We start from the raw sequence: 24,288 nt of genomic DNA on the forward strand, positions 1-24,288 counted from the left end.
TGGTCCGCTCTCCGACAAGCGCCAGCCACCCTGCTACTTTGTCCTTTGTCCCAGGGGCTTCCGTGACACCGCCGGGGAGCATAGTCACGTGGGCCCCTCTCTTATTTAGGTCGGAACAGAAGAGCAGCCACGCTCTAGGGGAGGGATGCTGGCCCAAGGGGAAAGTGGAAGGGTCAGGGAAGCCGGGCTCCCAGCCCCTAGCCAAGGTCACACCGCGCAGGCTTCCGCCAGGGGGCGCACGGGAGCTACCGGCCCGCAGCCGCAGACACCAGCGCCGCCGGAGCCGCAGGGCGGGTCCGCCCTCGCCGCGTCTGGGCCCGCCCCCAGCCCGAGCTCACTCCGCGACCAATCGGGCCGCGCCGGGGGCCAGGGGGCGGGCCGGGGCGGGGCTTGGCCGCCGGGCTCCGGGCGCGGGCGCTATTTACAGCGCGGAGCCGGGCGCTCAGCGGCCGTGCGGGCTGTCGCTCGGCGCAGGTTGCATCGGGCGTGCGGAGCGGGAGCTCGGCCGGCCGAGGGCTTAGGAGGCCGGGGAGCCCAGGCCTGACGCGCCGAGCGGGGGCCCGGGGGCCGGGGGCTTGGCCAGGGCCCCACAGCCGCGCTCCATGCTCCGGCCGCCGCCCGGCCCCCCGGCCCTCCGCTGAGGGCGCGCCGCTCGCGGCCGGGGTCTGCAGCCGGGCGCCCATGGATCGCCACTCCAGCTACATCTTCGTCTGGCTGCAGCTGGAGCTCTGCGCCATGGCTGTGCTGCTCACCAAAGGTGGGTCCCGCCGGGGAGCTCGGCCCGGGAGCTGACCCGGCGCCTCTGCCCCAGAGGTCTCCAGGCGTCTGTGCGTTTGTCTCAATGCGCGTCTCCGTGTCTGCCTCTCAGGTGTGTGTAAGTGTGTGTCAGTGCCTCCCGTAAAGTCTCTCACTGAATGGCTGTCTTCTCCCCTTCCTAGACGTCTCTGCCTGTCTCTTATCTCTGCGTCTGTCTCTGGCGTCTCAGGGTGAGCGAGTGGCGCCTGTCTTCCTCCGGGTGTGTCTGTGCCTCTGTGTGTATCTGCGGGTCTCTGCTCCGCGCACGAGAGCGTCTCTGGGTGTCTGAGGGCAAGTGTACACTCGAGTCCGCGAGTGTGCTGCGTGCCCGAGGTGTGTGTCTGTACCTGCAGGAGCGCGTGGAACTGTTCTGCCTGGGAGGGGCAGGTCCTGTCAGCGGGGTCCCGTTTCCCACTCATCCTATTTTACAGACAGTACTCAAAAGGGGACAAAGCGGTTTTTTTTCAGTCCACCGTTTAGATCAGAACAACCCTAAACCCTAGCTTTCAAGTTTCTCCTCCCCTTCCTCTAAACTGTTCTGCAGACGGATCTTTTTATTTTTTCTTTTAATAGGAAGCATTATTTAGCCTCTGTACTCCCCACTTTTCTCTAATTGCCATGTAGCAGGCATGAGGTTAAAGGATAAGCCAGCCTGGCGAGGATGATGTGCTACAGTATTTATTTATTTTGGAAGGAAGGGTGTAATTAACCCTAAATAACAGCCCTTGCAGCCTGCAGAGGGGAGCCTCCTGGTCCTATCAAAGGCAGGCAGAAAAGGGAGGGACCGACTGCCTGAACTCCAAGATACCGAAACTATGTGCCTGATAATGATATAATTAGGGGATCAGAGATTTCTGACTGCCTCGGACTTCAAAAGCTTTAAGAGAAGCCAGCAGTCTCTCCTGTAGCCATCTTGACTAAAGCAGACATTTCTGTTTAATCACCACATACAGTAACTAGAAAGGGGGGAAACAGAAGAGCATTGTTCCACTGTTTCAAAATACCAGTCCCCTCCTGGCCTTTCGCATGCCACAGGAAGAAACCATGAAATGACAGAAATATAGTTTAGTAAAGTAATACAAAAGTCTATTCTCCTTACCGAAATGCGGCTCAATTTTTATTTTAAAAATTCTGTCTTAGAACCTTCCCAGTTACCTGTCAGAATTTTATTAGACTGACTTAGGTCACCAAAAATAGAGTATTTTTAAGACTCATAAACATCGGAGGAGTCTTTTGCTTGTATTCCATTTTCCTCTTCTGTACCAGGTCTGAGACTAACAGGCCCAAAGTGTACTTTTACTCTGTCTGTCTTAACATTTTTAATCTCTGGATGGAATTTGTGAGATAGGGCTATGTAGTCATTGCCACCTAAAACCAGTGAGCTTTATGGGAATAATAAAGTTTAGCTTGGGAAAAGGAGGGTAAAGCAGGTAAGAACTGCTGCAGAAGCAGTCCTGGAGGAGGGTCTTGGGCCCAAACCCAGGACAGGCAGTGCAGATCTAGGAGCAAGACCTCCAGCCTGGGACTGCCAAGATCTGTGTTTAGCTGGATGTTTTTTGTCTTAGAGCTGAAGCACTAGCAGTCTCCAGTGGAAACTGCCCTGTGTGGTGGCCTGGAATTTGGAGAGATACAAGACACCTTACTTGGGCATCACAGGGGAAGAAAGGTGGGTGAGGGACGTGTGTAAAGCTGCAGCCCCAGGGTTTTATTTCAGACGGGAGGTTTCAGTAACTAGACAGATTTTGCGATTGAGAAACTAGGGAGAAGAATGTACATTAGTTCAACTCACAGTAGCTGCAACTATGGCAGGTAACAATGGCCAGAACCCTTCAGGTTTGGCTCTCACAGTGATAACTTTCAGATCTGGATTGTTTCAACTAGCCATCCAGGTTCAAGCCCCAGATAGTGCATTGTTACAAAATGTTCATGGAGCCTTGCAACTCACAAAATAAGTTTTATAAAGGAAACTTTAGTCACTTGAAAATTTTGAGGTTTCCTTAAGGATTTTTCATTCATCCAGCAGAGGATTTTCAGTTTCAGTGTTTCCCCTTTTAGCTCACATGTTAAATTACATGTAAAACAGAGGAAGAGGAGGAGGAGGAGAAGTTATCCTTGCAGTTTTACACCCTCCCCCCTTTATGACTTTCCATTTGGGCTGAAGGAAATTGACTTTGGCAAGCAAACCACTAATTGTAAACTGCCTAGTTCCTGTTTTACAATATACTGACTAAAAGGGCCTCGGCATGAAAAGATCTTTATGGGCAAAGTTTGCCTTTTCTAGAGAGGTTTCAAATAGCTGCCCAGCTTCATAGTTTTAAAACCTCCTAACCTGGGCAATTTCTAGATTGTTGTGTTTCTAGTTAATAACTTTATAAGGTGTTAGCTCCAGCTCTTAAACCTTGGTTCAGTCCTTTGGGATAGTAAACAATTCCGTAGTTCCGATTAAATATTTTTATTGACAAAACCCAAAAGCCTAGTGTTTTTATGTTTCTTGGTTGTGTAGGATTAAAATGAATAAATAATGTAACTTCCATTATGGTAGAGAAAATTATAGGGCTGGTTGTTTTCCTTCGAAAGCAAAGGTATTATTATTTTATTTATTTGTTTATTTATTTATTGTGGTGCAAGGGATTGAACCTGAGGCATTCTACCTCTGATCTACACTACCAGCCCTTTTTTATTTTTTTGTTTAAAACAGAGTGCCTCTAGGTTGTTGAGAGTCTTACTAAGTTGCTGAAGCTGGTCTAAACCTGAGATCCTCCTGTCTCGGCCTCCCAAGTACTAGGATTACAGGCCTGCACTACCATGCCTGCCTAACGGAAGTATTTTCAATTACTCTCCAACTCAAAGAATATCGGCATTTGGGATTAATACATTCCTAGAATTCTCTAAATCATTGAAATTGAAGCCTTGGCTGCTTTAAAGGCATTTCCAGTCCATATGCACGGCTATTATGAGCACTCAACTTGAATAATCTAAAATTATTGCCTTCAAATCTGGGATTCAGCAACAGCTTTTATGTAGTTACTTTCTCTGGTCTCCCAGGCCCAGTTTGACTGGTTTCTCATTGTTTGCAGGTGAAATTCGATGTTACTGTGACGCCGCCCACTGCGTGGCCACTGGTTATATGTGTAAATCTGAGCTTAGTGCCTGCTTCTCTCGACTTCTCGATCCTCAGAACACAAATTCCCCACTCACCCATGGCTGCCTGGACTCTCTCGCAAGCACAGCGGAAATCTGCCAAGCCAAACAGGTTCAAAACCACTCTGGCACCACCATGCCCATGCTGGAGTGCTGTCATGAAGACATGTGCAATTACAGAGGGCTGCACGACGTCCTCTCTCCCCCCAGGGGAGAAGTCTCAGGTAGGAGAAGCCATTCCCGGCCTGGATGCCTGCCTGGGGTGGACCGTGGCAGCCATGACTATGTCTGCTGTTGATTTTGTTGTATGTAATTAGGGACACCAGAGAGAGAAGCCCGGCTGGATGCAAAGACACATCTCCACTGTGTGGCCTTTATGTCTGCCCAGGCACTCTGTATCTGTCTATGTAATAGGTTTTGCCTGTTTTTTTTCAGTGTTTTGAAAACATTAAAAGACCATTACATCTCAGTACTGACAGCCCATAAACAAATGTGTTACTAAGCTTCTTTGGTTAGTTTTACAACTAACCAAATATGTTTCCTAAATATGGTTGATTTAATTGTAAGCTACTTTTTAACGTGCCTTCCTTGTTTAAAATGGATGGAGCATCTTTAGGAGGAGTTAACCCAGAGTCTGAGCACTTTGATTTTATTCCTTTAGGACAAGGAAACAGATATCAGCACGAAGGTAGCAGAAACCTCATCACCAAGGTGCAGGAGCTGACTTCCTCCAGAGAATTGTGGTTCCGGGCAGCAGTGATTGCTGTTCCTATTGCTGGTGGGCTGATTTTAGTGTTGCTGATTATGTTGGCCTTGAGGATGCTTCGAAGTGAGAACAAGAGGCTGCAGGACCAGCGGCAACAGATGCTGTCTCGTTTGCATTACAGCTTTCATGGACATCATTCCAAAAAGGGGCAGGTCGCAAAGTTGGACTTGGAGTGCATGGTACCCGTCAGTGGACATGAGAACTGCTGTCTGACCTGTGATAAAATGCGACAAGCAGACCTCAGCAATGACAAGATCCTCTCCCTCGTTCACTGGGGCATGTACAGTGGTCATGGGAAGCTAGAATTCGTATGACGGAGTCATACCTGAACTAAACTCCTTGACCGCTTGAAGGCCTTTGTTCTGCTGGATCAGGAGCACTTTATCTGGAGACAAACTCATTTAGTCATCTTGGAGAGACAAAATGACCTCTGCAAACAGAATCTTGGATATTTCTTCTGAAGGATTATTTGCACAGACTTGAATACAGTCAAATGTATTATTTGCTTTAAAATTATGAAAAGCAAAGACTATGTACACACTATTACCAGGGTTTTTTGCATCCCAGGGAGCTGGAATCGTGTATCTAAATAAATGAAATGTGCTCTATATAAACCCCTATATCTTGATTTATTGTGAAGATTTTAAATATATATATATATATATATATATATATATATATATATATTTTTTTTTTTTTTTGTCTGAAATTTAGTTGTGTCTTTCATAAATTAAAAACTTGAGTTGGGGGTAGAAGTGGAGATGAGTGGTAAAGTGCTTGCCCAGCATGTGTGAGGCCCTGGTTTCAATACCCAGCATCATAAAAAATAAAAAAAATACTTAAGTGGGAAATGTAAGAGAGTACATGTTAATATACAACAAAATTTGCTGTTGCTCATATTTCAAGTATAGAATTTGACTTGATTTTATTTTTTTTAAATAATGAGACCAAGAGCTTGTTCATTCTCAAGCATAACATATTTTTACAGCTTAGATTTTCTAAGTGTGTACTAACCACCATTCAGTATCTTGCCTATATTATGTTTAGGATAATTCTGGTTTTAGCTTTCTTTTATTTTTTTGGTGCTGGGGATCAACCCAAGGCCTTTCACATGCTAAGCACACACTCTGCCACTGAGTACATCCCCCTCCCTAAGAGTGGTCTTGAACTTATTTATACCAGGTTAACTACCCTTGGTGAATTTATGAAACTGCCATAGCAAAGGTAATATTTATCACTTGTCCCAGTACGTTTTTAATTGTGTCCACCTCTAAACTGACTAAACTTTTTTTTGCGGTAAAGTTAACCACTATCTACTTTAATAGTTGATTGACTAGTTTTTTTCCTGTCTCAAACCATGTTAAATATTTTGTCTCCCAAAGTAGCCAAACCTTGTTGTATAATGCTCCTGGTTTTCAAACTATATTCCAACACAGTTATAGTTATGCTTTTTTTTTAACTTCTCTCAATCCCTAGGAAAATGTGTAACTGTAAACATCGTCTGCCAATTGAGATTTAAGTAGCAGAGTGCTACTAGGTTTCTCCCCCCAAAATGATCCTTAAATAGAACATGGGCATTAGCCATGGACCCGTGCAGCTAAGAAACACTTAACACTTTCCTCTAACACTTTTGGTGACATGCCCAAACTGAATTTCTTTATTATTTTCAATTTGAGAATAATTTGCCATGGAGATTTTTTTTTCTCAATTCTTTTGTATGTTTGAAACTTTTTACTTAAGAATTAACCCATAGTTTGCAAAACTCAAGGATGAAGTTCTCTTGTGTTAATGCTAACATATTTTGCATACTTTTATCAGAATATTTTATGATAAGCATAATTTGGGTTCTTTAAGAAGACAGGTGCCATAGCTTCCATAGTTGAAGGAAGAATCTGAGTTGAAATGATTGGTGCAGAAACAAGTACCTAGACTTTTGACAAGAAATAGACCACCACCCCCAACAAGCTAGCTAGGCTTGGGAATAAACACATTTTAATAAATGACAGCATTTGTATTGTGCTTTTTTAAATTGATGGCTCTTACATACATACCTGATTATAAAAGATAAAGTTTTTGGTGTCAATTTTTAATTTTGGGGGGGGTGATGGGGATTGAACCCTTATGAATGCCTAGAACATACTCCACCCTCCAGCTATAACCCAGCTCCCCATAATGTGGGTCAGTTTTTGCAGGGTCAAAGAATTCTTGAACCTACCATTTAAACCTAACTAGAGAAGATAATTGATTAAAACTGACAGTTGGAGCTGGGCGTGGTGGTGCACGCTTGTAATCCCCACACTTGGGGTTTGCACAGGTTCAAAGCCAGCCTCAGCTACTTAGTGAGGCTCTCAGCAACTTAGTGAGCGCCTGCTTCCAAATAAAATATAAAATAGGTCTGGAAGTATATCCCAGAGGTAGAAAGCCCCTGGGTTCCACCCCTCGTACCACCAGAAAAAAAAAAAAAAATGACGGTTAAATTTCCATTCTTACCTTCTTAACTCTAGATCAAATTATAGTAGTTTTGTTGCTGGAAGATTGAGACTTCTTGTTGGGTGTGGAGGCACATGCCTGTAATCCCAGTACTTGGGAGGCTGAAACAGGAAGGTTACAGGTTCTAGACCAGTCTCAGTAACTTAGTAAAGCAACTTAGGAGAACTTTGTTCTATTTATTTGTTTGTTTGTTTGTTTGTTTATTTGGTGGTGCTGGGGTTCCTGGAAGCCCATTTACCACCGGGCTACACTCCCAGACCTATTTTATATTTTTGAAACAGGGTCTCTTACGCCAGCACCGCTGGCTTCAAACCTGCGCGATCCTCCTGTCTCCGCCTCCCAAGCGCGAGGATTACAAGCGTGCGCCACTACACTGGGGAACTTTGTTTTAAAAAGTAAAATAGAGCTGTAGGTGTAAACTTAGAGATAAGACAGCCCTGTGTTCAATCCCCAGAACCATACACATAAAATATCAAGACTTACTCAAACATCTTGTACCAGCATCATTGAAAGTTAATGATTTTATATATATTGGGGATTGAACACAGGGGCATTATGCCTCTGAGCTACATTTTCAGCCCCTTTTAATTTTGAAACAGAGTCTCACTAAATTGCTGAGGTTGTCCTCAAACCGGTGATCCTCCCAGCCTCCCAAGTACTGGTATTACAGGCATGTGCCACTGTGTCAGGCCTAAAAGCTATTGATTCTTTTCAGTGTTCATCCTTTATATCAGCACGTGTTGTCAAATTTCCTTCCTCTGCTTATTACCTGCGTACCTCACTTCTTCCAAGCACCAGTTGAGGAGGAACTCTGATTCTTTAGGAAATAAACCAGTGAAGTATTTAAATTTACATGCTTTGGAACACTGACCTGGTAAACCCCGTCCTGCAGGGAAGGCAGGGGTTGCCAAGGAATGGAGTGGAAGGAGGAGACAGCGTGCCGACTTGGTCCTGTGTTTGCTGATGTGCCTTTGTTCTTTGTACTGTGTGTACACTCAGGAGGCCCCTGACACCTGATCAACCTGCAGGGTGGGGCCAGGACCTCTCATGCTGACTTCCGTTCTAGCCCCATAATCCACCAGTCCTATTTTTCCCTACAAAGAAATCCTTTCCCTCTCGATATTCACTTAGTATGATGCTTGTCTTCTCCACCAGTTAGATTTGCACATAACTTGGCCTTTCAAGGAAATATGGTAAGTTCCTCAACTTTGAATTTTATGAAGACTTACATACGGACTCGGATTTTGTGTCCCTATGAGAGCATAGGAGTTGCCAGAGGCAGGAGACAGAAATGCCTCCTGCCCCAAGAGTGGAGGTAATGACTGGTTTGTTGTGCTGCCATTTCAAGATGTCAGGACAAAGCGGGGCTGACCAGGAACAGCCCTCTTTTAACATTGACAAAGAACTTACCCCTAAAGTAAATTTTCTTTCTAGGTGGAAATTTGCCCAAACTGAAGACAAACGGTATTAAAATTGTCCTGCCGTTTCTGTATCTATACTCCTCATGATCTACCCCATTTTAAGAAACTGACCTGTTCACGGTTATGTCTTTTATGTTCTCTTACACCCCCCACCCTGCCTTATTTTCAATGGCTCTGAGCTTCCTAGAAATTGACTGGTGTCTCCAATTTCTGTTGAATTGATTTTATTAAAAATGCTGCACTATAGGGGGTTTGACCTAATACACCAAACACGTCTGCTTTAGAAAATCACAAGGCTCTCTCCTCTGAAACACTGGCAAATCTGGTTTTAATATGGGTTGATTATAGGCTAAAAGCTTGAAAGCGTAGGCATCTAGCATCATGATTCCAACAGTGGCCTTTTTTGGGGTCAGGACAACTTTTTTCCTTATAACCTCTAATTAATTGGTCATCTTCTCTGCCTTTTACCCTAAATAACTTCAAACCTCCAAAGTTATATGAACTTAGGCATATTGTGTAAGTATGGATTGTGAATGCTTAGTTTTGTTACCTGTAAAACGGAGTGATGGTATAACTATAGGGTTATCATGAAAAGATCATATTTAGCCCAGGGATCTGGATTCACTCCCCAGGATGCCCCTCCAGAAAAATAAAGAAGTGTAGAAGCTCTTTCCATTAATATACAATCGAGTTTCAGCTGCTGGGGATACAGCTCAATGGTAGAGCACTTACCTCGTATTGTGAGGCCCTAGTTCCATCTCCAGCACCTCAAAATAAAATAGTATTTCCTATAAAACAAAGTGTCTGCTGGGCATGGTGACACATGCCTGTAATCCCAATATGTAGGAGGCCATGACAGGAGGGTGGCAGATTTGAAGCCAGCCTCAGAAATATAGTGAAACTCTCAGCAACTTAGCAAAACCCTGTTTCAGAAACAAAAAAAGAAAAAAATCTGGGAGTGTAGCTCCAAGGTAGAACACTCCTGGATTCAATCCCCAGTAATAAATAAATAAATAAATAAATAAATAAATAAATAAACAAACAAACAAATAAATAAATATTTTTTTTGTGTGTGGTACTGGAGGTGGAACCCAGGGGCTTTCAACCTCCGGACTATATTCCCAGACCTATTTTTTATACTTTATTTGGAAATAGGGTCTCACTAAGTAGCTGAGGCTGGCTGTGAACCCGTATGATCCTCCTGTCTCAGCCTCCCAAGTGCAGGGATTACAAGTGTGTGCCACAAAGCCTGGCTTAAATAAATAAATTTTTTAAATGAAAGAAAGAAAAAGAGAAGTCTCAAATGAACTAGATGGCCCAAAATATTTCTTAGAATTTGAGTATTTTTGCCATGGTTGTTTCTACTTGATTTTTTAAAAAATCTTTGAATTTTTGAGATTTGTAGGCTTTTAGTCACCTGCAGACTAGATTTAGCCTTTTCTTTTTCTATTTATTTATTTATTTATTTATTTGTTTATTTTTGGTGACTGAAGCCAGGGATGTTCTACTTCTAAGCTACACCCTCAGCCCTATTTTATTGTATTTTTAAAATTCTGTCTATTTTTAAAAGTCTCCCTAAGTTGCTAAATTTTTGAAGCCAGCCTCAAACCTGCACTCCTCATGTCTCAGCCTCTCAAGTACTAAGCTTACAGTGTGCATCATTAGCACTGCTAGTGGTTGTTTGCAGTTTACTGCTTCTGTATATGCTTTTCTCATATCCACTAAATATGTTTGTATCTTTTGCCCTTTGGAATCTAGAACTTATGCACCTTATGAACTTTGTTTTTTATTATGTGGCAGGACGGCTGTGTTTGAGTTTTAGCTAGAATGAGCAGCTTGATATATTGAGATCAAGAGATCCTCTACTGACAGGTGGTATTGCATTTGTGCCTGTTGCTCCCCAAAGGAAAGCCCACAAAATACAAGCAGTTCCACCAAACTGGATAAAACCAGCAGAGACAGAATCAAACTGGATTGAGCCAGTCAGAGCCAGTTTAAACTGGTCAGAACCAGATCTAACTGGTTGGGACCAGATCAGACCAGTCAGAACTGTATCAGGCCAGATCAAACCAGCTTGAGCCAGACCAAACTGGATCAAATCGGATTGCATTGAGTCAGACTGGATCAAACCAGACTGATATGGACCAAACTGGCTGGAACTAGCTCAGACTAAACTGAGTCAGACCAAACCAGAGTACACTGGATCAAAATGGCTGGAATTGGATCCAACTGGCCCAAACTGGACTGAATCACCTGGAACAGGATTGAACCAGACTAAAGCCAGTTCAAACAAGTTCAAACCAGACTGAGCTAGATCAAACTGGTCAGAACTAGATCAAATCCTCCCAGTTTCACTGAGTTGCAAAAGGCCTCGCTAAGTAGCTGAGGCTGCCCTTAAACTGCTATCCTCCTGTCTTAGCCTCCCAAAAGCTGGGATTACAAGCCCTGCACCTTTATTTTAAATTTTATATTGAAATTACTAGCGTGGTCACTCTCCTGGACCTTGATTAGCTTTCAAAGTGACTCAGGTTCAAAATCCTCCATCTGCTCTACTGTCAAGCTTCATTAGAAAGTTAATTGAGGGACTTCTAGGAAGATGGCGACCGAGGGAAGCAGCACATACCCATCCTGCTGACACCTGATCTCCATTGCCTTGGAAACACCTTTCTACAAAGCCAGGAAATACTATCGGTAGAGGAAATACCATAGGTACAAGGCTGCAGGACAAAAACATTACTCAGACTCTTCTCACTCGTATCCTTGCCGCCTCTTGGAGCCCCTGGCGTTCTGACTAGTCCTTGCTCTCTATCTCCTCTTCAGGTTTTCAATGCAGAGAACCTTTGTCTTTCAGCCTCCAGCTTAGGGTTTATTGTGAAGCACTCAGGCCTGCCTTGGTGCCATGCTGTCAAACTTCCCGCCAGTCCTGGACCAGCCTGCGCTGCTGGCCTGTTCAGATAGCACAACGACATCGGCTATGCACTCGAGACCCAGTTTTAACTCATTCATCAAGCTGTGCTCCCCAGCACGTTCCTTCCCCAAGGACTGCAGAGCTGGGCCCGGGTGCTCCCGCAGCCGCTGGCTGAGGGCAGCCCGTCCTCAAGGCAGCCAGCCTCAGTGCCACATCTCCACTCCTCAGTTCTGAGTTTGACTGCACACTAGAAGTTGACATCTGTTTCTCCAAGGCCTGATGCTGACTTCTTAGATAATTTTTAAAAAAGTTTTAGTCAGCCAGGCATGGTGGTACACATTTGTAATCCCTGAGCTTGGGAGGCTGAGACAGGAGGATCGCACAGGTTCGAAGCCAGCCTCAGCTACTTAGTGAGGCTCTCAGTAACTTAGTGAGAGCCTGTTTCCAAATAAAATATGAAATGGGTCTGGGAGTATAGTCCAGAGATAGAAAGCCTCTGGGTTCCACCCAGTACCACAAAAGAAAAAAAAAAAGTCTTAGTCAGATGTGGGGCACATGCTTGTAAACCCAGTATTTGGGAGGCTGAGACAGGAGGATCACACATACAAGTAGTGAGACTCTCGGCAACCTATCAAGACTCTTTTAATTTCAAAATTAAAAAAATAAAATAGGACTAGATGTGTAGCTTGGAGGTAGAATGCCCCTGATATCAATCCCTAGCACCACAAAAATTAAATAATGAAAAAAATTAAAAAAAAAAATGGTACTGGGGGTTGAACCCAGGAGTATTCTACCTCTGAATTATACCCCAAACCTTTTCATTATTATTATATTTTTAAATTTTTGAAAAAGGGTCTTAAAGTAAAAAAACATATAGGTATTTAGGTTCCTAAGGGTCTTGCTAAGTTGATGAGACTCGTCTCTAACCTGCAACCCTCTGCCTCAGGGTAATTCTGTAATCCTATAACCCTGTAATCCTGTACTGGGATTATAATTGTGCACCACCACGCCTGGTTCCCAATTCTTGCTTTGGCTAGAACAATTTATGGCCATTGGCTCTTTGGTTCCCTGAGGACATTTTCTATTTAACTTTGTCTGATAATTTGACTAGGTAAAAAAAGAGTGGCTCTTCTCCTGTTAGCAAAATCTCTCCAAAAACTCAAGACTGGGTTCCTGGTAAGGCATGAGCCTTGTTATGCTGTTTGAGACCAGAAGGGAATTTGCCAGAATTCCTCTCAATAGAAATGCCCCTACCTGGTCATGGTGGTACACCTGTAACCTTACTACTTGAGAAGCTGAGAAAGAGAGATTGCAGGTTTAAGTCCAGTCTCAGCAACAGAGGAAGACTCTAAGAAACCTAGTAAGACTGTTTCAAATGAAAAAAAAAAAAAGGCTCGTGATTTAGCTCAGAGATAGGATGCGCCTGGGTTCAGTCCCCAGTATATATATAATATATAAGCACAAGCTCAATAGGGCACAGGGACAGAGGTGCACACCCTGTAATCTCAGTACTTGGGAGGCTAAGATAGGAGGATCACAGGTTTAAGGCTAGACTCAGCAACTAAGTGAGACCCTGTTTCAAACAAAAATATAAAGTGCTGAAGTTGTAGCTCACAGATAGAATTAAAAAGTAAAAACAGAGCATTAGCTCCAGTGGGCGCAGTGCTGCCCTGAGTTGTCAGGGCCGCCTGGGTCTGTGCTTGATGAAGTGCTGCACTGGTGGCCCCGGCAGCAGCCGGAGTCAGCTTGGTGTCCTTGGCTCAGCTCACCGGGCTGGAGGTCAGCTGAGTGCCTGAAAAGCAGGGCATCCCTACTAGCCTCACCTTGTGGTCCTGTGTACCCCAGAAGCCCCTGAGGACCCTTGCTTCTGATGCTGGTGGTGGAAACCAGGGGCATTCTACCTCTACGCTACGTCTCCAGTCGTTTTATGAAAATGTTTATTTTGACACACGGTGTCGCTCAGTGCAGCTATGTGAACCTGCGATCTTCCTGTCTCAGCCTCAAGTGTGCGCGGCCGTGCCCTGTCCCCGTGGGGCTCTTGCAGGACCCTGGTCCCCACTTCAGGGTGGGATTCCAGGAGCATCAATCTACGTTGGTAAGAGCAGCTTTAACAGTCCCTGGGGAGCATTGCCGAACCTACCTGCGTGTCCCAGTGCCTGACGTGACACACAGGCCATAAAAGTGACCACGACCTCATGCATTTTATAAGAATTCTACAATGTCATTGGAACCCTTTTATCTCCTTAGGAAAGGCATTTTAAAATAGGAATTGTTGCTAAAGCACTACTTGGAAATAAAGATAGGCCTTTCCTCATATGTTTGCATATTTTATTTCTTCTATACTTTTAGTTCTCATTCTTTCACTGTAGGTTTTGAATCATGTTTCTTTTCTCTAATATTTATAATTGAACAAATAAAACCTGCTTTAAGAAGATGGAAAATGCTGTACATATAGTTCATGCTTGAGGCCATCTTTCCTTTTTTGACCAACAAAACATGGCCCATTTGGAATATTGTTTATAATTGAATTGACATTTACAATAAGCTTCATACTCAGGGCTGGGACTAGAGTGGTCAGGAGGATCCAAACCCTGTCATCAACAAAGGTGGCGGCAACATCGTTGTGCACAGTTTGAAACAAACATGCTGATTTTTCTTAAACTGTCCTGAATAAAAATGGAACAAAACAAAACATAAAGTTCCACAAAATAAACTTCCAAAAAACAAAGAGCCTCAGAGACGATTCTACTTCAAAATAACTTTAACCTCTGTACATTTTTCCTACTTAAGAAACAATTATGTAAAAATAAACTCTTCTTTTGCTTTTAAATTTTTTCTACAATTGATGAAATGTTAATATTAGTGACTGTGAGTGCTGAGTTGCTCATGTCTCTGATCCTAGTACTTGGGAGGCTAAGACAGGAGGATCACAGATCAGAGGCCAGCCTCAGCAATTTAATGAGACCTAATTTTGAAATAAAAAGAAAATAGGGCTGGGGGTGCAACTCAGAGGTAAAATGCTCCTGTATTCAGTCCCAAGTACCAAACCAAAACAAACAAAACAGAACAACCACATACATACTCACCAGTAAGTGAGTAACTATATACATATATATACACATATATATGTATGTGTGTGTGTGTATATATATATATATATATATATATATATATATACATACATACATACATACATACATACATACATACATACCGTGTCTTGGTTAAAAACAATGAGAAGGAATATTGATGTTTCTCATTGTTCTATACCTAAATGTTTAGTACTTGGTACAAATCCAGATGTTCTTCTGCCTACCTTGCGGTTGGGAAACATGGGCTGGTGACTTGCCCATGGCCATCCTCTTAACAAGTTTTGTTTGGTTTTGGTTTTGGTTTTTGGTGGGTTTTTTTTGTTGTTTGTTTGTTTTGCAGTACTGGGGATGGAACCCAGGGGATTCTACCTCCGAGCTACACCCCCAGCCCTATTTTTTATTCATTATTTTGAAACAGATTCTCACTGAGTTGCAAAGGGCCTCACTAAGTGTCTGAGGCTGTCCGCAAACTGAGATCCTCCTGTCTCAACCTCTCAAATGCTGGGATTACAAGCATGGGCCACCACGTCTGGCTTATACCTGGCCTTTAAAAAAGAAAAATTGGTACTTGATGGGCATAGATGAAGGAGAGAAAACAAAATTTCACTCTCCTCTTACTTTTTCTTTAACCTCTGAGCAACACTCCCAGACTTTTTTCTTTTTTATTTTGAAACAAGGTCTCCTTAAGTTGCTGAGGCTGGCCTTGCCAGCAATTCTCCTGCTTAGCCTCCTATGTGCTGGGATTAGGGGCATGCACCACCATGCCCAGTTTGTAAATTGTATTATTACATCTTCAAAAGTGCTCAGAAATAGTAATTGCATCTCAACAGTGTCTTTTTCAAAAAGGGTCTAAAATAACATCTTTCTGGTCATGCTTTTGTAACCAATGTGCTCTTTTTTTAAATATAAATTTTTATGGTGCATTGTAGTCATACATCATAATGGGATAAAATCTTGTAGAGATATATATGCACACACCACCCAATCAGCCCCTACCCAATCTCTAACCCCTTCCCTCCCTGTCCCTCCTACCCATGCTTGGCTTCCTGATTGACTTTGATATGTTTAAGTACATCATGTGCTTTAAAGAGTTTCCCTTATCCTCCCTCTTATCCCCTCAGATATGTCACCTTCATTGCTCCTCTCTAGGGTCCCTTCTTCATCAAGAGTTCCTCCTGTAACCCATTTCTCCCTAATATTTTACACATTCAGAAAAGCATCTGATTTCTTATTTTTTTGTGACATTTCACTGTTAATGCCATATTTTGCTCTCTCTTATGGCTGGGCAAGACTCCATTGTGTACATATCCCATAGTTTTGAAATCCACTCATCCATTGAAGGGCATCTTGGCTGGTTCCACAGTTTGTCAGTGGTGAACTGTGCAGCTATGAACACAGCTGTTCATGCATTAGTTTGGTATTTTTGTTTTCATTCTTTTTGGTAGGTATCCAGAGGTGGTATTGCTGGGTCATATGGTAAGTTCGTTTTCCTTCTTCTGAGGATCTTCTATACTGTTCTCCAAAGTGTTTGCACCAACTTGCAATCCCACCAAGAATGTAGTAGAGCTTCTATTTTCCACACTTATTTCTACTTGCTGAAAACCTGAAAGCCAGTAGGTGAGTAACTTTGACAAGATGATCCACTCACAACCAATTTTTTCTAATAAAGGTCACTTGGATCTGGAAATGTGCTGAGAGATTAGGTGAGGCAGCAGCAGCTTCTAGTGCTTCTTGGCCACACAGCTGAAGAAACCCGCTGGCCCTTACTGTGGAACAGGCCCCAGTTCCAGGCCTGCCACACAACAGGCTCCGAGCCTGGACTTGCTGGCTCCAGACCTGGCCTCACCCCATGGCAGGCTCTGGGCCTGGCCTCTCTGGCTCCAGAAACAGCCTCACCCCATGGCAGGATCTGGGTCCGGCTTCACTGGCTCCAGATACGGCCTTGCCCTGTGGCAGGCTCCGGGCCCAGCCTCACTGGCTCCAGACCAGGCTTCAGCCCTTGGCAGATTCCGGGTCTGGCCTCACTGACTCCAGACCCGACCTCGCCATGTGATGGGCTCAGGTCCCTGTTACTATGGGTAGGAAGTTTACAGAGGTTCCCATTTTTCCCTCCATATATATATATATATATATATATATATATATATATATATATATATATTTGTTGTTAAGTAGAAGTAGTTTTTGTTAAGAAGAAATATATATACACACACACATATATATGTATATACATATACATATATATGAATGTATGTGTGTGTGTGTATATATATATATATATATATATATATATATATATATATTTCGTTAAGTAGAAGAAAACAGCAAGTATCATTTGCAGAAACTGGGAGCCCAATTCCCTAGCAGCAATGAATTTTATCTCCCCAGTAAAAGTGGAGGCTCGCAGCCTCAGCATGGAGAGCAGGATCCACTGCTCCAAGCACACCCTGGCCCCCCAGCGCAGTGCAGATGAGTGTGGCAGCCATGATCTGAGGTCTGCAGGACACCTGGCACAGTGAGCCTGCCCAGCAATATGAGCAGGGCTCCCTCCAACTTGCCCCAGACATTATTTTTACATAGTATGTTGTCCAGAATTCCTGCACATGTGCAGCAGGAGCAGTCTACTTTTGATTTCTTCAAAAATTCAAGGTGGATTGGATCGGATCTATCTTCCTCTCCTGAATACTGGCCGCCTCTGCTGCCGCCATCTTGGTCCGTCTCTGTGAAGCTTTTTCTTCCATAGTATGTTGTCCAGAGTTCCTGACCATGTAAAGCAGGAACACTATACTTTTGGGGAGATTTCCTCAAACATTCAATGTGGATTGGGTTGGATTTGTCTGCCTCTCCCAAATATTGGCCGCTGCTGCTGTCGCCATTTTGGTCCGTCTCCCTGAAACTTTTTCTTACATAGTATGTTGTCCAGAGTCTCTGAGCATGCAGGACGAGAACAGTCTACTTTTGGGGAGATTTCTTCAAATTTTCAAGGTGGATTTGGTTGGATCTGTCTGCCTCTCCTGAATACTGACCACCGCCGCCGCCTTCTTGGTCTCTCCTAGAGTATGTTATTGTTAAGTATTTCTGTACATGTGTGGCAGGAGCAGTCTGCTTTCTGATCTCTTCTGAGATATCCCTCCAAAAATTACTTTTTTTCTTGCAGTGGCAGGTGCCACGCTGCCATCTTGCCTCTAATTCCGCCATTTCCCACTCTCTCTCCTATATTTCAGATTAAAAAGACCATGACTGGCTGGGCGTGGTGGCGTACGCTTGTAATCCTCATGCTTGGGAGGCGGAGACAGGAGGATTGTGCTGGTTTGGAGCCAGCCTCGCTGGCTTAAGAGACCCTGTTTCCAAATTAAAAAATATATATAAAGTATGTCTGGAAGTGTAGCCCGGAGATAGAAGGGCTTCCAGGAACCCCAGGAAAAACAAAAAAGACCATGACTGGAAATGTTTCTGTGTGTTGTCCCAATTCAGCTATTAAATCAAAATCTGGCCGGGCATGGTGGCTCACGCTTGTAATCCATGCACTTGGGAGGCTGAGACAAGAGGATCGCCCAGGTTCGAAGCCAGCCTCATCTACTTAGTGAGGCTCTCAGCAACTTAGTGAGACCCTGTTTCCAAATAAAGTATAAAATAGGTCTGGGAGTATAGCCCAGAGGTAGAAAGCCCCTGGATTCCGCCCCCAGTACCACCAAAAAAAAAAAAAAAAAAAAATCAAAATCTGTTGTCCAGGGTTTCTCAGAGGGATACATGTCCTATTCAGCCACTCCCAACCTACACGGTTCTGGCTGTGGTCACTGCTGCAGCCGCAGGTGCTGCCATCTTTCTCTTCCATATTTTTTATATTTATTTATTTATTTTTTTTTTGCGGGTCTGGAGATGGAACCCAGGGGCATTTGACCTCTGAGCTACACCCCCTGCCCTATTTTTTATTCTTTATTTTGAAACCGGGTCTCATTGAGTTGCAGAGGGCCTAAGTAGCTGAGGCTGTCCACGAACCGTGATCCTCCAGGTCTCAGCCTCACAAATGCTGGGATTACAAGCGTGCACCACCACACCCGGCTCATCTTCCATATTTTTTTAATAAAATAAAATAGTCCATGTCTTTTGCAGGAGTTGGGGGCCCAAATACATAGTAGCAATGTGTTTTATCTCCCAGCCAAGAGTGGAGGCCCACAGCTTCACCATGGAGAGTGGGTTCTGCTGCTCTGAGGCACACAGCCCCAGAGCTGCACAAAGGAGTGCAGCGGCCAGGAGCATCCTTGGCTCCTGGGACACGTGGTGCCACCTGATCCGACTATGTAGGGCTCCATCTGATGCACCCCGAACATTTTTCTTGCATAGTATGTTGTCCAAGTTCCTGAGCATGTGGGGCAGGTGCAGCCTATTTTCAGGGAGATTTCCTCAAAAGTTCAGGGTGGATTAGAATGAATCTGTCTGCCTCTACCTGATACTGGCCGCCTCCGCCACCGCCACCGCCATCTTAGCCCTCCTCCCAAGCATTTTTCTTACATAGTATGTTGTCCAGAATTACTGAACATTTGGGGCAGGAGCAGTCTTTTTTTGGAGAGATTTCTCCAACATTTCAAGGCCAGTTGGATTGGATTTATCTACCTCTCTCAAATACTGGCTGCAGCTGCCGCCGTCACTGCCGCCATCTAGGTCTGTCTTTCTCTCTTATGCTTTAGGTAGGAAGTCATGGCTATAAATGTCTCTATATGTTGCCCCAATCAGATATTAAACCTAAATCTGATGTCCAGGATTTCTTAGAGGATCTCTGCGGCCGCCATCTTGGACCCTCTCATATCTCACCAATGTGCTCTTCATAACACTATCCTAAAAGAATTTCTGTTCAGAAAACAGTCATTGAGGAAAACAAAGGAAATTTATTTTATACTTGGTCGGATTCATGGAAGAGTAGCATTGTACTTGCAGGATAACGGGCCAGAGATTCTTACTCGACAATGACTACTGATATTTCAGAAGGGAAGGCCGCAGTAGGTCGGTGCTGACCAAGAGCTTAGGCCAGAAGGTCACACCTCAGGGTGGGGGTTGCTCTGCTCCAGGCTAACAGACCCATCACCAGAATGACTAGCACATAAAAAGTCAATACTTAATTTTTCCAAGTTTTGCTTAAATGAAATGCAGGTAGAGAGAGGATTTGAGCTTGGTTATTGCAATGCATTCAAAGGTGCTGTGGAGTCGGGCATGGTGGTGCCTGCCTTTGATCCCAGTAGTTGGGAGGCTGGGACAGGAAGTTCGAAGGTTCAATGCTAGCCTCAGGAATATAGCGAGGCCCTCAGCAACTTAGTGAGAACCTATTTCAAAATAATAAATAAAAAGGTCTGGAGTGTACCTCAGAAGTAAAATGCTCAGAGATTCAATCCTGAGTGTCACACACACACACACACACACACACACACACACACACACATACACACACACACGTGTTGTAGACAGGGTATTACAAAAAAAAATGTTACCAGTTTTCAAGGAATCTTTGTGTGGTATCTGTAAGGCCCTAACAAGAGCCAAAATTGTTTAGCAGTTTGAACCTTTTGTTAATGCTCCTCCAGAGTTTTTCAGGGAGTTAAAGTAAAACCCTGCTTACCCTATGATACATGTAGCAGGCATAGACCAACATCCTGGAACGCTGAGCCCCACTCCAGACCAAGTTGCAGTTTTGTCAGACAATAACAATGGGCCTCCCCCCATCCTCAACCACCTGTGCCTGGCTTTCCGTTAATAACCCCTTGTAAATTCAGCTAATCTGCTAAGGCTAGCCTCCAAACTGCAATCCTCCAGCCTCAGGCTCCCAAATACTGGTGTGCCCCACCATGCCCATCAAATTATAGCAATTTGATGGCACAATTTTATGTCTGTTGAATCTAATATCAAAACAAAACAAAACAAAAAATCATGAGGACTCATGATGTAGCTCGGAAGTAGAGTATATGTTTAACATGTGTTAGGCCTTGGGTTCAATCCCCAGCACCAAAAATAATCAAAGAAGCAGTGGGACTTCATTGTTTTTAATTTCATTTCTGTTAGTAATGTTATTTTTACTGATACTTGCCCAACAATGTTCGTGATTCATAAGAGGCAATAGGCAGAAAAAACCTTATGTGTCCATTAGACAAAATAATGGATAGAAAGTAGTACGTGCACACAAGAGAATATTTCCCACAGAAAGGAATGAGGTTCTGACACACACTACACCATTCTCAGAAAACTACAAGTGAAATATGCCAGGCATGAGTGATAAATGTCTGAGTCTGCTTCTATGACGTACCTGGACAGTCAAATTCATTAGGACAGAAATTAGAAAAGGGGTAATCAAGCACAGAGCTGCCATGCTCTGGCTATCAACCTGTGATCCTCCTGTCTCAGTCTGCACATTTGGGATTACAGGCACATACCATCATGCCCCCACTATTTACAAGCTTGTTAAAAGCCAGGCAGGATGGCACCACTTGAAATTCTAGTTCTTAGCAGGCTGAGATAGGAAGATCGCAGCCACAACAACTTAGCAAGGCCCTTCTCAAATTTGTGAGACCCTGTTTCAAAAAATAAATAAATAAAATTAGGCTGAGGGTATATCTCAGAGGTGGTAGAGTGCCCCTAAGTTCCATCTCTAGTACTACTAAATAAGCAAATAAATAAATAAATAAATAATAACTTGTAGCTTGAATGTAGACTGTCCTTGAGTTCAATCCCCAGTACCCAAAACAAACAACAACAAAACCCCAGCACACTGGAACTTTTTCATATTTTTTAAGAACTAGTTTAATGAATCTAACAACTTCAAAGTGACCTTGTTGGGTGTCCTGCAGGGTTCTATCAGGACTGTTTTCTGTGCCACCTGGCACCTGTTGACCAGGCTTTGAGACAGTGCTGATAAGGGAGCTGGAGTCGCCAGTGATGTTCACTCTGACTTGGACCTTGTGCTAGGAATCTGCCAGTCTCTTTCAGAGACTCCACGTTTAAACATCCATCTTTGGAATTCTGTGAGCAGGAAGGAGACCTAGTGGACTTTGGGGTTGCCATAGCTTCTTCCTATGGTGTTCCTTTATTTCGTGAGGTTTCCTATGGACTTTCGCAGCCTGTTCCTGAAAACCGAGTTCAGCTGAGGCAGGATCTAAGCCACTAGTTCAGATCCGGGGAGTGCAGTACTGCCCTTCTGCTGCAGGTTCCTTCCTTTCCTGCCTTCCCTGATCTGCTGCCTGCACGATGGAAGAGACCTTCCATCTTGCTGTGGGTTGAGTCTTACTTTGCAAGTTGCCTCAGAAGTTTTCTTCTCCTGCTTCCCTAGGAGTGGGATGGAGTTTGGTGGCTGACCTGACTCTGCAATGACCTCTCCTTCCCCAGGTGTTGTTGCCTGTAAACAGGGCTTGATAAGAGCCAGGCGTAATGGCACAAGCTTGTAATCCCAGCATCCGGGAGGCTGAGACCAGAGGATTGCGATTTGCAGCCAGCCTCAGCTACTTAGTGAGGCCCTCTGTAATTCAGTGAGACCCGGTTTCAAAATAAAGAATAAAAAGTAGGGCAGCGGGTGTAGCTCAGAGGTCGAATGCCCCTGGGTTCCATCCTCAGACCTGCAAACAAAACAAAACAAAACAGAAAAATGAAAAATAGGGCTTGATGAAGTTTCACCATGGATAAAGAAACCAGGATGTGTCCTTCTGGGTATATACCTGCATGGCAGAGCCCCCTTAGCATGTTTGAGGCCCTGCCTTCCAAAGAGAGAGAAAGGGAGGAAGGAAGGGAGGGAGGAAGGAAAATAAAGAAAAGAGAGAGACAATGGAAGGGGTAAGGCCATGAACAGATGAACATCTCGGCATGGGGTGGGTTCTCAGTGGTGGTGAAAGGTATCATGGCATTATTTTCCTTTTGTTAGTGCTGGATGTGGAACCCAGTGTCTTGGGCATGTTACATATTTTACCAAGCCCTGCTCCTGGCAGCTATAAGGGAATGACACTTATATCAGAAATGCTCCCCAAGGAAGAGAGATAGAGATAGAGATAGAGAGAGATAGAAAGAGATAGATAGAGAGAGAGAGAGAGAGAGAGAGAGAGAGAGCGAGAGAGAGAGAACTAGCTGAAGAAAATAAGAGGCTGAGCTGTAGCTCAGTGGTAGAGCATCCTGCCCTCCCCCATTGCACGGATAGATGGATGGGTGGATGGGTGGATGGGTGGATGGATGGATGGATATCTTTTTTAAACTGCTGTGGTTAGGTATGCTAATTACCATCTAGGTAGATGGGAGACCATCTAGGGGGGAGCAGAGTGGTCAGTGTCAGGCAAGCCTAAATCTACTTCTTAGACAAGTTGTTTAACCTGCCCTGGGCTTCTACTGTTATCTCAGAGTGTTAAATAAGAAAAAGTTGCAATGTGCCTTGCACAGTTCCTTGCAGTAAGTAGCTACAAGTAGGCTCTGGACATGTGGTCATTCCTTTTGCGACTGAGGCAGAGGTGAGACATCATCTGAACAGAACAGAGCTCGCGCTCTGACTTATGGATGCTCTTAGTCCACGTGGTTCTTTGTAAAGACAATTCCTCTCATAAAGAAACTCACCTTCTCATTTATTTTTACCTCCCTCCTTCACAAGTGAAGCTCTGTCTGGTAGGAATTTCGGTGAGCGAGCCCGGGAGTTGGGGTCCATTAGGCACAAGGGAAGTTGTGACCATGGCCTTGAGCTCTGCCCTGTAGGAATCCACAGTGACAGCCATCTACTCTCCTGATAAAAGGCAAGAAGCATGGCCCATTCCACTACAGGAAAGAGGCATTAGCTTTCCAACCAGCCTGGTTACTTGGGACATTAATCAGCCCATAAAATGGGATTAAGTCAACTCTCAATTTAGCTCTACAGTTCACCTTTAAAATGTAACTGCTCTTTGTGTTTTAATATCGGGTGATCACATTTTAGATGTAATGAAAGAGCAGAGTTATTTTCCCACAAATTTTCATTGGGATTCCTGAGTGCAGATGGAACCCTCCCTGAAGACATAATGAACAATTATTGAATCGGGGAGTGGCTTTGGGGAAGTCGTTCCAGCTGGGGGTATAAGAAGTGTGTTTTCTAAGAGTTGTGTAAATGAGAGGCCAAAGCAACCTCCAAACCTGGAATCATCTATTTCACTCTTTATTGCCTAATGAATACTTTATATTATCACGGGCCTATCAGCTGCAGACCTTGCTCTTGCTCTGAGTCCCCTAAGGCAAACAGATGGATTTTTAAGTCCTTCCTCTTAAAGTTTTGCTGGATTGCAAAATCTTTGTTGAAATGTGGAGCCTAAAATGTTCCTGAGACCTAAAGCATCCTTCCTGCCTTTGCAGGAGCTGACTCTGTCCTAAACGTTTGCTTTTTCCCTTTATCCTTCTCTAGGAGACGACACTGGAAGGGACGTCAGGGTCATTCCAGACCCAAGTGTGTACTGCTCCCCACTAAAGAATAAATGAAAGCTGTAGTGCAAGCCAGACGTGGTGGCGCACGCTTGGGATCCCAGCATTTGGGAGTTCACGGCCAGCCTCGGCTACTTAGGGAGGCCCTTTGCAACTCAGTGAGACTCTGTTTCAAAATAAAGAATAAAAAATAGGGCAGGGGGCATATCTTGGAGGTAGAATGCCCTTGGATTTCATCCCCAGTACCACAAAATAAATAACAGAAGAAAAAGA

General features: G+C 44.1%; 1 protein-coding gene across 1 annotated transcript; it reads left to right on the forward strand.

Moving 5' to 3' along the window:
* Positions 1–601: 601 nt before the first annotated feature.
* Positions 602–5,016, forward strand: BAMBI (BMP and activin membrane bound inhibitor; the record flags this gene model as incomplete). Its single annotated transcript, XM_080716896.1, has 3 exons — positions 602–757; positions 3,873–4,160; positions 4,598–5,016. Exons 1-3 carry the CDS (start codon positions 682–684, stop codon positions 5,014–5,016), a joined length of 783 nt encoding a protein of 260 aa, XP_080573022.1. The 5' UTR covers positions 602–681.
* Positions 5,017–24,288: the final 19,272 nt, after the last annotated feature.

Source organism: Muscardinus avellanarius (assembly GCF_963383645.1).
Source record: "Muscardinus avellanarius genome assembly, chromosome: 20".
Taxonomy (NCBI): Eukaryota; Metazoa; Chordata; class Mammalia; order Rodentia; family Gliridae; genus Muscardinus; species Muscardinus avellanarius.